Source organism: Ornithorhynchus anatinus, chromosome 1 (assembly GCF_004115215.2).
Source record: "Ornithorhynchus anatinus isolate Pmale09 chromosome 1, mOrnAna1.pri.v4, whole genome shotgun sequence".
NCBI classification, from domain to species: domain Eukaryota; kingdom Metazoa; phylum Chordata; class Mammalia; order Monotremata; family Ornithorhynchidae; genus Ornithorhynchus; species Ornithorhynchus anatinus.
Window position 1 is genome coordinate 39,881,940 of NC_041728.1, and position 16,670 is coordinate 39,898,609.

Sequence of the window (16,670 nt, forward strand, 5' to 3'; positions counted from 1 at the left end):
TTTTAAAGGGTGAGGGGATTAGACACACCAAAGAAAAGCAGAGGACGACGAACTCATCGGCGGCGTGGTGAGTAACCACGTGCCAACTGTCTATTTCTGAAGAGATTCCAGTGCTTGGCAAAGATATCAGAATTCATCGTCTATGCCCCAAACTACCAAATTCCAGGCCTGAGTTTGTAAGTCTGTCTGTAATGTACATGGCCATAGGAGGCAACATGGCCTACTAGAAAAAGCCCAGGTGTGGGGGACAGGAGACCTGGGTTTTAGTCTCAACTCTGTCCTTTGCCTGCCCTGTGTCCTTAGGCAAGTCACTTAGGCTCTCTAAGCTTCAATTTCCTCCTCTGTAAGATGAGGATGAACTACCTGTTATTCCCAATATGCCCCCCTCCCGAAGCTGAGAGCCATGTGTAGGACAGGGACTGGGGGGTCCCATCTGATTGTCTTTTATCTGTTCCACCATTTGGCATAGTGAATGCTTAATATGTATGATTATTATTATTACTGTTGTTATTATTACTATTTAACAAGATCAGTGATGTCAAAAAATCTGGGCATTCAGGAAAGACCATGTAAAAGGTTGCAGTAAAATGGAGGTGTGGGGAGAAGAGGGGAAAGCTGTTTTTACTGTTGGTTCGTTTTTTTTAAAGGTATTTGGAAGCACTTACTCTGTGCCAGGCACTGTACTAAGTGCTGGTGTAAGATACAAGCTAATCAGGTTGGACACAGCCCCTGTCCCACATGGGGCACACGGTCTTAATCCCCATTTTACAGATGAGGTAATAGAGGCACAGAGAAGTGACTTGCCCAAGTTCACACAGCAGACAAGGGATGGAGTAAAGATTAGAATGAAGGTCCTTCAATCAAATATACCAAATATTGAGAAAAAGCATGGCTTAGTGGATAGAGCACAGGCCTGGGAGTCAGAGGCCCTGGGTTTTGATTCCGGCTCTGCCACCTGTCTGCTGTGTGACCTTGGGCAAGTCGCTTAACTTGGGGAAGCAGCGTGGCGCAGTGGAAAGAGCCTGGGCTTCGGAGTCAGAGGTCATGGGTTCGACTCCCGGCTCTGCCACTTGTCAGCTGTGTGACTGTGGGCAAGTCACTTCACTTCTCTGGGCCTCAGTTACCTCATCTGTAAAATGGGGATAAACTGTGAGCCTCACGTGGGACAACCTGATTACCCTGTATCTACCCCAGCGCTTAGAACAGTGCTCTGCACATAGTAAGCGCTTAACAAATACCAACATTAATTAACTTCTCTGTCCCTCAGTGAACTCATCTGTAAAACAGGGATTAAGAACATGAGACAAGCTGCTGACTGTACCTCAATCTCGTCTATTTCACCGACAACCTCTGGCCCATGTCCTGCCGTTGGCCTGGAACACCCTCTGTTTTCATATCTGACAATTACTCTCCCACCTTCAAAGCCTTACTGAAGGCACATCTTCTCCAAGAGGCCTTCCCTGACTAAGCCCTCCTTTCCTCTTTTTCCACTCCCTTTCTGTGTCACCCTGACTTGCTCCCTTTAGTCACCGCCCCGATCTCCACAGCACTTATGTACATATCGGTAATTTATTTCTTTATATTAATGTCCGTCTCTCCCTCTAGACTGTAAGCTTGATGTGGACAGGGAATGTGTATCTGTTACGTTGTTATATTGTACTCTCCCAAGCACTTAGTATAGGCCCTGCACACAATAAGTGCTCAAAAAAAATGCAATTGTTGCTCGATTGATTGACTGACATGGACTGTGTCCAACGTGATTAGCTTGTATCTACTCTAGTGCTTAGTACAGTGCCTGGCACATAGTAAGTACTTAAGAAATACTATAAGAAAAAAAGAACGTTTTTAAATAGGAGATAATGGAGCCCTGAACAGGAAACAACTCTTGAGAGTTTATAAAATGTAATTTCTGCCGGATGATCTGGATTGCTTTCTTCAACATGGTAACAATACACTGAGTGCTTCATTTAAGAGGTTTGCCAAACTAAGGTATCTGAAATTTATGGCTACTGACAATTTCTTTGGGGAAGAAAAACTCCACTATGAATTCTCCAGCGAGCAGAGCATCAGTGATGAGCTGAGTCTCATAGAGGTGCTTATGAAGGTCATCATTTCTTATGAAACAGTCTGATCAGCGCTTGTGTTCATTTTAAAAAATTCAGACCCACAAAAGTTCTACCCACCTCAACATCTGCACTGTGGGAACTCAAGTTTTTCTACACCACACATTCCTTCCGTTCTTGCATTATGCACTGCAGTAGTCATAATAATAATTATTATTATGTTATTTTTAAGCACTTTCAAAGTGCCAGGCACTCTTCTAAGTGCTGGGGTAGATACAAGATTATCAGGTTGGACACAGTCCCAGGGCTCAGAGTCTTAAACCCCATTTTACAGATGAGATAACTAAGGCGCAGAGAAGTGAAGCGACTCACCCAAAGCCTCACGGCAGACAAGCGGCGGAGCCAGGATTAGAACCCACGATCTCTGACTCCCAAGCCCATGCTGTATGCTGCTTCTGCATTAGCCTGCAACAAAACAACTTCTTCCCCACCGAAACAGAGTCCTTTGAAAATCAAAGAAATAAGAACTACGAGGAGATTCAGAGTCAGAGTATATTAAACACTTTTTTAGGCCACTGCCAGATCCTCATTAAGCCAACTCGGATTTCTTTTAGGACTTGGGCATTTGGGCCGGCTCTAGTTTTCTTAGCTGAATAAGCCCCTCCAGTAATATGAACAAGGTGCCAGTGACTTAAAAAATGGAAATTTCCAAATTTTCTATTATCCTCCTTCCCCTATGGCAGTTTCATGTTCCCGCATATCTCGAATAAACTTTTTAATTTAAGATCCTGTGAGATCCCAGCCAATGAAATCCAATCTCATACTGTCTGCCAGAAAACCAATAATCTGGTTCCAAGCCCCAGGAAATAGGTCAGTCGTCCACACCTGAATTTCCTCCTTGCATTCATACTTTGATCAATCGATATCAATCAATCAATAATAATAACAATAATAATGATCTTTTTAAGTGCATGCTACGTGCTAGGCACCGTACTAAGTGCTGGGGTGGATTCAAGCAAATTGGGTTGGACACAGTCCCTGTTGCATATGGGGCTCACAGTCTCAATCCCCATTTTACAGATGAGGTAACAGAGGCACAGAGAAGTGAAGTGACTTGCCCAAGGTCACACAGCAAGAAAGTGGCAGAACCGGGATTAGGACCCATAAAGGTATTTATTGAGCACTTACCGTATGCAAACGCAGAATACAGTGTAACGGTATACAATATAACAGAGTTGGTAGACACATACCCCACCCACAGCATCTGTTGATTGTTATAATGTACTCTCCCAAGCGCTTAGTACAGTGCTGGGCACCCAGTAAGCGCTCAATAAGTATGATTGAATGACTGACTGAACGAATGAACGAAGCCCCTACTGGGGATAGAGAACTGTATTAAGTGGTTGAGAGAGGTAAAATAGAAATGATCCCCGATCATATGGACCTTACATTTTTCATCTTGACGTAATCAGTGGCTCTGGACTCTGAAAACCATTTAAGAGATCTGGCTGCCCTGAAAAGTTTACAGAGATTCGGAGACCACTTCACTATGGCGTGGCTGGAGTGGTCAGAGCCTGGCGTGCCCCGTCTGATCCATTCCCCATTGCAAGGGGGAAGCAGCCTGGCCTAGTCAATAGAGCATGGGCCTGGGGGGTCAGGAGGACCTGGGTTCTTCTACCAGCTCCACCACTCGTCTGCTGCGTGACCTCGGGCAAGTCACTTCACTTCCCTGCACCTCAGTTACCTCATCTTTAGAATGGGGATTGAGACCTTGAACCCCACGTGGGACAGGGACTGCATTCAACCCGATTGGCTTGTATTCACCCCAGTGCTTAATATCACCATTAATACTGTTAGTATCAATGGAGAAAAGCATCCTGGGTCTGGTCCCATTCTATTTATTCTTCACAACCGTCCACAACAGCTCTGGCTGCAGGCGCTAGAATACATTTCCCCTCTAGGTAACTCTCCCGACCGCATCAAACCCCTAGCGTCATCCAAAGTCCGAGATCGGGATTCGAGATTACTGTAAGCAGACAACCGCACCCTAGGGGCAACGCACCCAAGAAGATGAGCAAGTGGGATTATAAACTTCTTTGCTGAATAATTCAGGCGTTATGGACTGATGATGAGCCTCAAGAAAACGGAGGTAATTTGTCAGCCTGCTCCAGGAAAGCCATACTGACAGCTGAGCCTCAGTTCTGCCACCAAGAACCTGTAGTGAGGACTGGTGTGCTGCCTTGTGCGCTCTCGTCCCTGTCTGTCATAATAATAATGATGGTATTTGTTAAGCGCTTACTATGTGCCAAGCACTGTTCTAAGTGCTGGGGTAGGTACGAGGTAATCAGGTTGTTCCATGTGGGGGCTCACAGTCTTAATTCCCATTTTACAGTCGAGGTAACTGAAGCACCGGGAAGTGAAGTGACTTGCCTAGAATCACACAGCTGACAAGTGGCGGAGCCGGGATTAGAACCCTCGATTCTGACCCCAGCGCTTAGAACAGTGCTTTGCACATAGTAAGTGCTTAACAAATGCCATCATTATTATTATTTCTACCGGACCAAGAGCCAGGCAAAGAGAAGCCAATATGTAAAATCTATCTTGGCCACACACAGCTCAACGCTGTCACAGAATTCTGTTATTGAGGCAGCCTGATGAAGATAGAGCGGATGTAGAAATTAACATGTCCGAAAATGAACTCCTTATCTTCCCACCCAAACCCCGTCTTTCCCATCGCTCCCTCACTGTAGATAATACCACCGTCCTCCTCATCTCACAAGCCATGACCTCGGCATCGTTCTCGACTCACGTCTCTCGTTCCAGCCACGTATTGTCACCAAATCTTGTCGTTTCTGTCTTCACACATTGTTAAAATCTGCCCTTTCCTCTCCATCCAAACTGCCACCATGCCGACGGAAGTGTTTATCCTATCCCGCCTTGACGACTGCATCTGCCTCCTGGCTGATCTCCCTGCCTTCTGCCTCTCCCCCCATACCTCACTGCGGCACGGATCATTTTATTCTTTTAAAAAACGGTTCAGTCCACATTTCCCACTCCTCAAGGGCCTCCAACGGCTGTCCATCCACCTCCGCATCAAACGGACCTCTTACCGTTGGCTTTAAAACCCTCAATCAGCTCACCCCCTCCTACCTCACCTCACTGGTTTACTACAGCCCAGCCCGCACACTTCACTCCTCTAGCAGCAGCTTGCTCACTGTGTCGGTCAACCCCTTTCCCACCTCCTCCCCCTACCCAGAAACTTCCATATACACCAGACCACCACCATCTCTAAGTCACAAAGTCAGCCGTGTGACTTTGGGCAAGTCGCTTAACTTCTCGGTGCCTCAGTTACCTCATCTGTAAAATGCGGATGAAGACTGTGAGTCCCACGTGGGACAACCTGATTCCCCTGTGTCTACCCCGGCGCTTAGAACAGTGCTCGGCATATAGTAAGTGCCTAACAAACGACAACGTTATTATTATTATCTCCACCTTCAAAGCCTAATTAAAATCACATCTCCTCCAAGAGGCCTTCCACAATTAAGCCATCTTTCCCCCAGCACGCTCTCCTTTCTCTATCATTTATGCACGTCAATCTGTGGTCTTTGGACATTTGATATTTGCCCCACTCTTAACTCCTCGGCATTTATGTACATATCGGAGCTTAGAACAGTGCTCGGCCATTCTTATACTTCAATTTCCCCTATCGCTAATCTACCATCTATCTCCCGCTGTAGATTATAAACTCCTTGTGGGTAAGGGTCACATTTACCAACTCTGTTGTCCTGTACGGTGTTCGGCACACAGTAAGCACTCGATGAATACCATTTATTGATAAATGCCGTTAATTGCAGAATCTGCCAACGGAGGGGGCTGAGGGAGAGATTCAAAATGATATTTCTGAGCACCCGGGGCAGGCAGGACGGACGGCATCCCCTTTATCCCTACACTTGACGGGGTCAGCTTAGGGTCGACGTGTTTACTTACACATGGATTTTATGTTTATATTTTCTATAGTTCTACATATTCACATGTTATCTATTTACATAATTGTATCTATTTATATTTTAGAATCCATTTTAAAACAGATGGATTTTAGAGCAAATTAAGCCAAAGTGGAAGTCCAAGTACCTCGGCTTGGACGAGCATATGTTGGTCACAGAATCGGGAGCACCTGCACAAGGCACGGATGCTAGGTGAAGTCCAGGGGAAACGAGGACGAGGCGGACCGGCAGCTGGAGGGCTAGAGACCCAAATTGTACCCCAGCGCCTAGAACGGTGCTCAGCACATAGCCAAAAAAAAATAAGTCGGTACTTGTTAAGCGCTTACTATGTGCAGAGCACCGTTCTAAGCGCTGGGGGAGATACAGGGTCATCAGGTTGTCCCACGTGAGGCTCACAGTCTTCATCCCCATTTTACAGATGAGGCCCAGAGAAGTGAAGTGACTTGCCCACAGTTACCCAGCTGACAAGTGGCAGAGGCGGGATTCGAACCCATGACCTCTGACTCCCAAGCCCGGGCTCTTTCCGCTGAGCCACGCAAGCGCTTCGCAAGTACCAGACTTATTATCATTATATATATATATTTTCTGTAATATATATAATAATGAAGCAGCGTGGCCCAGTGGAAAGAGCCCGGGCTTGAGAGTCAGGGGTCATGAGTGCAAATCCCTGCTCCGCTGCTTGTCAGCTGGGTGACTGTGGGCAAGTCACTTCTCTGTGCCTCAGTGACCTCATCTGTAAAATGGGGATTCAGACTGTGAGCCTCACGTGGGACAACCTGATTATTCATTCGATAGTATTTATTGAGCGCTTACTATGTGCAGAGCACTTTACTAAGCGCTTGGAATGGACAAATCAGCAACAGATACAGTCCCTGCCCATTGTTGGGCGATTACCCTGTATCCCCCCTCCCAGCGCTTAGAACAGTGCTCTGCACATAGTAAGCGCTTAACAAAGACCAACATTATTATTAGCAGCATGGCTCAGTGGAAAGAGCCTGGGCTTCGGAGTCAGAGGTCATGAGTTTGACTCCCGGCTCTGCCACTTGTCAGCTGTGTGACTGTGGGCAAGTCACTTAACCTCTCTGTGCCTCAGTCTCCTCATCTGTAAAATGGGGATGAAGACTTTGAGCCTCACGTCTTGATGACCCTGTATCTCCCCCAGCGCTTAGAACAGTGCTCGGCACATAGTAAGCGCTTAACAACTGCCAACATCCTTATTCTCTGTGCCTCAGTTCCCTCATCTGTCAAATGGGGATGAAGACTGGGAGCCTCACGTGGGACAGCCCGATGACCCTGAATCCACCCCAGCGCTTAGAACAGTGCTCGGCACGTAGTAAGAGCTTAACAAATGCCCACATTATTATTATTATTCTCTGTGCCTCAGTTCCCTCATCTGTCAAATGGGGATGAAGACTGGGAGCTGAATTTGGGACAACCCGATAACCCTGTATTCCCCCCAGCCCTTAGAACAGTCCTCGGCACATAGTAAGCGCTTAACAGATACCAACATTATTATTTTCTGTGCCCCAGTTCCCTCATCTGTAAAATGGGGATGAAGACTGTGAGCCTCACGTGGGACAACCTGATGACCCTGTATCCCCCACAGTGCTTAGAACAGCGCTCTGCACAGAGTAAGCGCTTAACCCTCATTCATTCAGTAGTATTTATTGAGCGCTTGCTATGTGCAGAGCACTGTACTAAGCGCTTGGAATGGACAAATCGGCAACAGATAGAGACAGTCCCTGCCCATTGACGGACTCACGGTCTAATGGGGGGAGACAGACGGGCAAGAACAATGGCAATAAATAACAATAATTAACAAAGACCAACATTATTATTATCACGTGGGACAACCTTTCATTCATTCATTCATTCAATAGTATTTATTGAGCGCTTACTAGGTGCAGAGCACTGCACTAAGCGCTTGGGATGAACAAGTCGGCAACAGATAGAGACGGTCCCTGCTGTTTGACGGGCTTACGGTCTGATCGGGGGAGACGGACAGACGAGAACAGTGGCAATAAATAGAGTCGAGGGGAAGAACATCTCGTAAAAACCGATGGCAACTAAATAGAATCGAGGCGATGTACATTTCATTAACAAAATAAATAGGGTAATGGAAATATATACAGTTGAGCAGACGAGTGCTGAGGGGATGGGAAGGGAGAGGGGAAGGAGGAGAGGGAAAGGGGGGAGAAGAGGGTTTAGCTAAGGAGAGGTGGGGAGGGGTAGAGGGAGCAGAGGGAAAAAGAGGGGAGCTCAGTCTGGGAAGGCCTCTTGGAGGAGGTGAGCTTTAAGTAGGGATTTGAAGAGGGGAAGAGAATGGACCTGATTAACTTGAATCTACCCACAGCAAGCGCTTAACAAAGACCAACATCACTATTATCACGTGGGACAACCTGATTAACTTGTCTCCCCCGCCCCCCCCCCCCCAGCGCTTAGAACAGCGCTCTGCACAGAGGAAGCGCTTAACAAAGACCCCCATTATTATTATTATTATTATCACGTGGGACCATTTCCCCCCCTCCCCCCCCAGCGCTTAGCCCAGCGCTCTGCACAGAGCGAGCGCTTAACAAAGACCAGCGTGGCTATTATCACAACCTGATTAACTTGCCTCTCTCCCAGCGCTCAGCACAGCGTAAGCGCTTAACAAGGGCTAACATTATTAGCACGGGGGCCCAGCTGCCGACGACCCCCGGGTCTCCCCCAGCGCTTAGCACCGCGCTCCGCACACAGCAAGCGCCTAACACCGCCCAACGCGATGGTTATTATTACTACGGCTAAGGCCGGGCCGCCCCCCCCCCCTCCCTCAGAGGCGGGGGATGACGTCATGGGGTGGGCGGGGCGGAGGCGTCGGCCAATGGGAGCGGGGCGCGCGCCGGCCTTCCGCCCGGGGCCCCGCCCCCCGCTGCTCCGGGGAGGGGGCCGGAAGTGACGTGCGTCGGGCGCGTCCCCGCCCGCGGGAGCAGGCGGCGAGGCCCGTCCGGGCGGCCGGCGGCGGTGAGTGGGCCGGGGCCGGGCGGGGGGGGGGGGATTCGAACCCAGACCCGCCCCACCTCGGGCCGCCGCCCCCTCCCGCTTCTCGTCCCCGGATTCCCCGCTCTGCCGCGAGGCCGGCTGCAGGCGGCGGGGCGCCGCGGAGGGAGCCCGGGCCCGGGGAGTCGGAGGTCCCGGGTTAATCATGCTGGCATTTGTTAAGCGCTTACTATGTGCGGAGCACTCTTCTAAGCGCTGAGGTACATACAGGGCAATCAGGTCGTCCCACAGGAGGCTCACAGTCTTCGTTCCCGTTTTACGGATGAGGTCACTGAGGCCCAGAGGCGTGAAGTGACTTGCCCCCAGTCACCCAGCTGACAAGCGGCCGAGCCGGGATTCGAACCCATGACCTCTGACTCCCAAGCCCGGGCTCTGGCCACTAAGCCACGGGGTTGCAATCCCGGCTCTGCCCCGGGGCAGCTGGGGGCCGCTCACTTCGCTTCTCGGGGCCTCGGTGGCCCCCTCTGCCAAATGGGGAGGAAGACCGGCAGCCTCCCGTGGGACCGGCTGCTGCTCCTCTGTCTCCCCCAGCGCTTAGAACGGTGCTCTGCACATAGTAAGCGCTTAACAAATACCGACGTTGTTATTCTTCTCTGGGCCCCAGTTCCCTCATCTGGAAAGTGGGGATGAAGACTGGGAGCCTCCTGTGGGGCAACCTCATTCCCCTCTGTCTCCCCCAGCGCTTCGAACAGTGCTCTGCACAGAGTAAGCGCTTAACAAATACCAACATCATTCTTCTTCTTCTTCTTCTCCCTTTCCTCGAGGGGATGGAGGGCCCAGGGCCCGCCCTGTCGGGGCCCGCCCGGGTGGCCCTTCTCTGGGACAGTCCTGGACTGCCCTTTCCCTGCCTTGTCTCTGTCTCTCGTTGGTCTCTCTCGCTCTCTGCCTGTCTCGGGGGGGGTGGGGGGAGGGGGGATGTGCACACCCACCTGTTCACCACCCCCCACCCCTTTCTTTCTGCCAGGCTGGGAAGCCCCCCCACCCCCGTCAACTTCTTGCCCTCTTGGCCGGGCTACCAAAGTGGACTCTTGGGGCAGCCTCGGGGAATTCCCTGCCAATTAAAATAAATAATAGAAATGGCGGTATTTGTTAAGCGCTTACATGTGCATTTCCCCCGATTAGACTGTAGCCCATCAGTGGGCAGGGACAGTCTCTATCTGTTGCCAATTTGTGCCTTCCAAGCGCTTAGGACAGTGCTCTGCACATAGTAAGTGCTCAATAAATACTATTGAATGAGTGAGTGAATGTGCAAAGCACTGTCCTAAGTGCTAGGGGATACAAGGTGATCAGGTTGTCTGTTTTTAATGCCCATTTTACAGGTGAGGTAAGTGAGGCCCAGTGAAATGACTTGCCCAAAGTCACACAGCTGGCAAGCGGCGGAGCCGGGATTAGAACCCACGACCTCCGACGCCCAAGCCCGTGCTCCGTCCACGGAGCCACGCTGCTTCTAGCCAGCCTCCCACTAGAACAGGGAGCCGGTAATTTTAGGACAAGAAGCTGTAGGGAAGCAACACGATCGGGCCCCAAAGAGTACCTAGTGGCCATCCATCCGTCGACGCATACCTACGCACCCTTGACCGGTTGGGCCGTCCGCAGGCCGGCCCCAGATATTGAGGCCTTTGGGCTTTGGAGATGAAAAGTTGGATTGCGTTCAACCCCGTGAAGACGCGTGGCTTCGTGCGTGGGAGACGCCGTAGCTTCGCCGCAGGAAGAGTTGGTGACGGTGCCATAGTTTATCGGGGTGCCCCCCCACACCAATCCTAAATCACAGTGAATACCGTGACCTGCTGTAGTCGTTAGCTCCGGGAAGGTAGCGGTCACGGCCACTCTTTCAGGAGGTACGTGTGCTCCCTAATAAAGACCATCGGTCGGTGTCTATTCAGTTGTTAGGCCCCCTGCGCTGCGGAACTCGGCGAATGTACGATTTCTCAGTACCGAGGACCGCTAGCCCCACGAGGCCTTAAGTGAACTAAAGTTCCGGAATAGTTTGAAGTGTTTTAATAAGGGTAGTGTGGCTTGGTAAATGGTTCCCTTTCTGACTTGCCCTGTTGATCCTTCAGGTCAACCGTTGCTGTTGCAGAAGTCCAAATGATGTTTTTAACATTTGTGTGAACTTGTTTCGTTAGAAAAATAGCGCGTCGTCCATCCTCACGGAACTCTGACGTGGGGGGGGCTTCAGTTGTGCCCTTATTGACGGCCCTCCGACCCTGAAAGCGTTTCAGTTGTTTCCACCCTGGTCTTGGCCTGGATTTTTCCTCCACCTCTGCAGATCTCACTATCAAAACCCATTTCTTGGGTCTCTGTGCCCAAGGAAAGGGCCACACCCTCTCTTGGGAGCAGTCACCCCGGAACCCTGCCTTAAGTAAGGTCCTTGACGGGGACCTGGGCTGCAGTCGCCCATTTTTCACGGGAGAAGAGGAGGGAAGGCTGGATTATTGGGAAGGAATTGGAAGGTAACGAGTTGAATAGTGGCCTCAAAATGTTTCCTTCTGACACAGGTGAGCTCTGCTGAGCTCCGACCCCCTTGAGGTGGTCCCGAAGCCGGGCCGCGGGCCCCGGCTCATTTTGTTGTGTTTTGCAGGTAAGGCCTCATGGATGAGCTGGTGCACGACCTGGCTTCGGCCTTGGAGCAGACGTCGGAGCAGAACAAACTGGACGAGCTCTGGGAAGAGATGGCGCTGAGCCCTCGGCAGCAGCGCCGGCAGCTTCGCAAGCGGCGGGGCCGGAAGCGGCGCTCCGATTTCGCTCACCTGGCAGAACACGCCTGCTGCTACAGCGAGGCCTCGGAGTCCAGCCTGGACGAGGCCACCAAGGACTGTCGGGAGGTGGCCGCCGCAGCCGCCACCGCCAACTTCAGCGACTCTGATGACACGCTGGTGGCCGGGCGGCACCCCACCCTGGGCGCCACCTTAAAGAGCAAGCAGCATTCCTGGCCCGAGTCCGACTCCTTTACCGAGAACGCGCCCTGCAGGCCCCTGAGGCGCCGGCGGAAGGTGAAGCGGGTCACGTCGGAGGTGGCCGCTAGCCTCCAGCAGAAACTCAAGGTGTCAGAGTGGACCTACGAGAGGGGCTGCCGCTTCAAGTCGGCCAAGAAGCAGCGACTGTCCCGCTGGAAGGAGAACGCCCCCTGGTCCTCGGCGACTCACGGGCTCTGCGAGTCGGCGGAAAACAGGACCTTTCTCGGCAAGACGGGCCGCAAGGAGAGGATGGAGTGCGAAGCCGACGAACAGAAACAGGGCTCTGACGAGAACATGTCAGAATGGTGAGAGCTTGCCCACCTCCTCCCGCTCGGTGGAAGGGGAGGGTCCCCCGCCTCCGCCCAGGGTCCGAAGTCCTGCGGTCACCACCTGCCCCTTACTGCCGAAGACAGCTGGGCGGTTCTGATAATCGATCGGTTTATAATCCCCCGACGCTTGCCAGAGTGGCCGGAGGTAGCGTGCAAAATCTCGGGGCTCTTGGGTTGGGCGAGCTCAGTCTCTGCGTACGAGAGAGACGCTTCATTTTGCGGGCGCTTGTTCCAATTTCGCCCGTCTAGTACGTACCCCTGAAGTGGGAATCAAAACCTGGTTGCCGACGTGTCTGACACGTCAGGTAGAGCGAGCGCTCTTTTGAGACACTGAAGTTTTAAAGTTATCGGTGCTCCCGCAGCACTTATTTTCACTACACGCTTTGGATGGACTGCTGGAGGGAGAATTAGGGAAGGTTCTTCCGGCGACGCGTGTCCGTCTGGGATTAGAACCCACCGTGCGCACGTGTGACGGAGTCGGTCCGGGCAGGGTATCGTATGTTTTCCACGCAGCAGGGTTCTTCAGGAACGTAAACCCCATGCTTTTAGAACTGATCTTGTTCAAACCAGAGCCCCTAGCTAGTCTGACATGCCATTCCCAGAGCCTCAGCCTCCTCGTTCCTTACCGTATGTGCTCCTTGCTGGGATAAGAGATGGTTATTTCACAGATCCCCAATTCCGTAGATGGCCTTCTCACGGAAAGGATTAAACGGATAGGGTTCGTGGTGAAAATATCAGTAGGTTTGTCCTAACGGTTCCGACTTCCTTTACCTACCAGGCCCCCTGGGAGTAAATGGATGGGATCTAGTAGCTCTAAGAAGCTGTAGCCCCAGCTAGGTATTTCATTTTGAGTTGATCTGACTTCTTTTCCATGGGCCTTTTTCTCTTTCAACTTGGAATTTTAGCACCCTGCCAAACGTGCCTTCTGCACTAGATCCTAGTCTAGTGTGAAATTCATTTGGAAAAAGAAGAAATCAGTGGCAGGGACTTCATAAGTTGAGGATATTTGAGTTCATTTGCTTGGTCCTTCACATTAGACCCTCTTTTTGCTTGGTTCTTAACCCGCCTTCTTGCTTTTCCCCTATCTTAAGAAAGAGATTAAGGTGAGCTTGTGGTTTGGCTTTCGACGCCTTCCCGAAGACTCGGTTGATAGGTGAATTCCAGTTGACTGGGTTTCCTTGCTCAGTAAACCTGAGGTTTTGCTATTCCTAATAATAATGACTGTGATATTTGTTACGTGCTTACTATGTGCCAGGCCCTATTCTGAGCGCTGGGATAGATACGAGATAATTGGGTTGGACACAGCCCTGTCCCTTATTATACACTCCTCATTTTACAGACGAGGGAACTGAGGCGGAGACACAGGAGGCGAGTGGCGGAGCCGGGATTAGAACCCAGGTCTTTCTGACTTCCAAGCCTGTGCTCTATCTACAGGCCATAATAATAGTAATTAGGGTATTTAAGCGCTTACTGTGTGCCAGGCACTGTTCTAAGTGCTGGGGTGGATACAAGCATATCAGGTTAGACATAGGCCCTGTCCCACGTGGGGCTCTGAGTTTCAATCCCCATTTTGCAGATGAGGTAACTGAGGCATCAAGTTACTTGCCCAAGGTCACACAGCAGATAAATGGCATAGCTGGGATTAGAACCCATGACCTTCTGCCTCCCAGGCCCATGCTCTGTCCACTACGCCATGCTGCTTCTCCAGGAGGCCATGCGTCTCTCGGTCAGCCTTCGTTCCCTGCTTCCACAACACTGAGAACCCAAGTTGTCTCCCTTTTTGAATATTTTCAAAGATAGCAGCTCTTTGGACCATTATTATGCCCCTTTCCAGTTTATTTTCCAACAGGTAATCAGACAACTGAGAGTCTGGCATTCAGCTGATTTAAACTTTCTTTCCGCCTCAAGTTCATGGTTTGTGAATTTTTTTTTTCTCCAAACCTCCCCGCACATGTTATGTGATATGCTCATTCTTTCTTAATAGTTTTTTCCTCCCCTAGTTGAGTCTACCCCAGCACTTTGGCATAGTGCTTGTAACAGCAGTAAGCAGTGAATAAATACCATCACCAACTGTCCAACTGCCAAAATCAAGCTTGATGCGGTAGTAAGCAATGAATAAATATCCTCACTCGTTATCATTCATTCATTCAATAGTATTTATTGAGCGCTTAATATGTGCAGAGCGCTTTAAATGTACAATTCGGCAACAGAGATAGTCCCTGCCCAGTGACGGGCTAAACGGAGGAGATAGCACAGCCAAAGAGAACAAAACAAAAACAAGGCAACATCATCAAGATAAATAGAATCGAAGAGCTATATACCTCATTAACAAAATAAATAGGGTAATAAAATATACAAATGAGCACAGTGCTGAGGGAAAGGGGGAAGAGCAGAGGGTGGCCGGGGGAGGGGAGGGAGAGCAGAGGGAAGAGGGGCTAAGTCTGGGAAGGCCTCCTGGAGGAGGTGAGCTCTCAGTAGGGCTTTGAAGAGGGGAAGAGAGTTTGGCAGACGTGAGGAGGGAGGGCATTCCAGGACAGCGGAAGGACCTGGGCCAGGGGTCGACGGCGGGATAGGTGTGAACGGGGGACGGTGAGGAGGTGGGCGGCAGAGGAGTGGAGCGTGCGGGGTGGGCAGTGGAAAGAGAGAAGGGAGGTGAGGTAGAAGGGGGCAAGGGGTTGGAGAGCTTTGAAGCCAAGAGTGAGGAGTTTTTGTTTCGTGCGAAGGTTAATAGGGAACCACTGGAGGTTTTTGAGGAGGGGAGTGATATGCCCTATCCACTTGCCAAAATCAAGCAAGACCTTTCAGTCTATCAGTGGTATTTATTGAGCATATCTCGTGTGCATAGCACTGTACTAAGATGTTGGGGATGGGGGGGGGTAACAAAATAAGTTGGCCCGATCACCGCCCTCCAGGAGTTTATAATCTAGTTGATGCTCTTTCAAGAACTGATCTATTCCTCCCCCTTGGGTTTTGGGTGCCCCCTCCTGCTGCAGTAGCATTTGCCATTACACATTGTCCGGTTGCAGCAATTCTTTAATGCCCTGAGTTGTTTGCGATTGGCGAGGGATCCCCGCCCTCTTCAAACTGTGATCGACCTTTCTCCCGGGAGGATGTCTCACCTGTTTGTCTCCACTGCTCATTTATGCTCAGCCTCTCCCTACCCCGGCAGCCGGGGAAAACCAGTCTGGGTGAGTCACGTCCATTCTACTGTACTGCTGTGCAAACACGAAAAACCAGAGCGGCATTAAAACATAATCATGTTTAAACAGAGAATTAGGCTTTTGTAGGGCATCGTGCAGGTGAGTTATGACAGAATCGTTCTTTCGATTCTTGAGTGGGTCTGTTTGTGGCACTTGTCTAGGAGTTTTAAAAGATAAATTGTGCTCGTTGCTTCTCTCCACCCCACCCCCACAAAGTCCTCTCTGTTCTGGTGCCTCTGATACTTGGCATAGTCAATTCCCGCAAAATGTAAGAAGGTGGAGAAATTGCAAACTGTTATGCAGTCATTAATCGATCAGTCAGTGTTATCTGTTGAAACCCTCTCTCAAGACTGCCCACTCTGGTCTTAGGTTTAGATGCCCATCCTAATACCAGTTATTATCGCAATGTCAGAGTTTTGTTTTTTGGGTGTTTTTTAGTGGTATTTACGCATTTACTGTATGCTGCACTACTACTCAGTGCTTGGATAGATAAGCTAATCAGGTCCGTGTCTCACATGGGGCTCACGTTCTTAATTCCCATTTTGCAGATGAGGTAACTGAGGCTCAGAGAAGTGAAGTGAGTTTCCCGAAGTCACCCAGCAGACTGGCAGTGGAGCTGGGATTAGAACCCAGGTCCTTTGACTTGTTGTAGGGTTTTTGTTGTTGTTGTTGTTGCTTTAAGTAATTGATGCTCATAAGTTGCCTTTTCACTTGAATCATTTCAAAATTGACTTTTGGGGCAGAACCAAATGAGGGATTGAACTGGACGTGCAGTTCCTCTCTCTGCCTCTCCACATCCCCACGTGCCAACCCTTCAAAAGTTAGGAGCTGCATAAAACAGATCCAAGAAAAGAAGCTTTTGTTCTTTCGTTTAGAATCCTCAGTTTTAGGGTTTTGTTTTTTTTAATGTGTTTATTAGTACGCAACTCAGATTTCCAGATGAAGCCAGGAATTTGTCCAAGTCCTTCCTTCCATGATTCCAAGTCCTGTGTCGGGCAGTTACTGATATAATTCGCAGCTTAATCTTGCTCTGTCCTGGGCTAACAGACAAAGACGGTTGTTCACCCTGATTGTAGTTCAA

At 50.2% G+C, this 16,670-nt stretch overlaps 1 protein-coding gene across 6 annotated transcripts in view; it reads left to right on the forward strand.

Annotated features, from left to right (window-relative positions):
* The window catches only part of GPATCH2L (G-patch domain containing 2 like), a 108,190-nt gene that overhangs the window by 47,413 nt on the left and 44,107 nt on the right, over window positions 1-16,670 (forward strand). For 5 of the 6 annotated variants that reach the window (XM_029047734.2, XM_029047854.2, XM_029047593.2 and 2 more), the window contains exons 1-2: window positions 8,994-9,067; window positions 11,685-12,365. In XM_029047734.2, the coding sequence (XP_028903567.1) occupies window positions 11,695-12,365 (671 nt within the window). In that variant the 5' untranslated portion in view covers window positions 8,994-9,067; window positions 11,685-11,694. Of the gene's footprint in view, window positions 1-8,993; window positions 9,068-11,684; window positions 12,366-16,670 lie in introns of those variants that run through there. The other variant, XM_029047647.2, reaches the window with a different exon arrangement.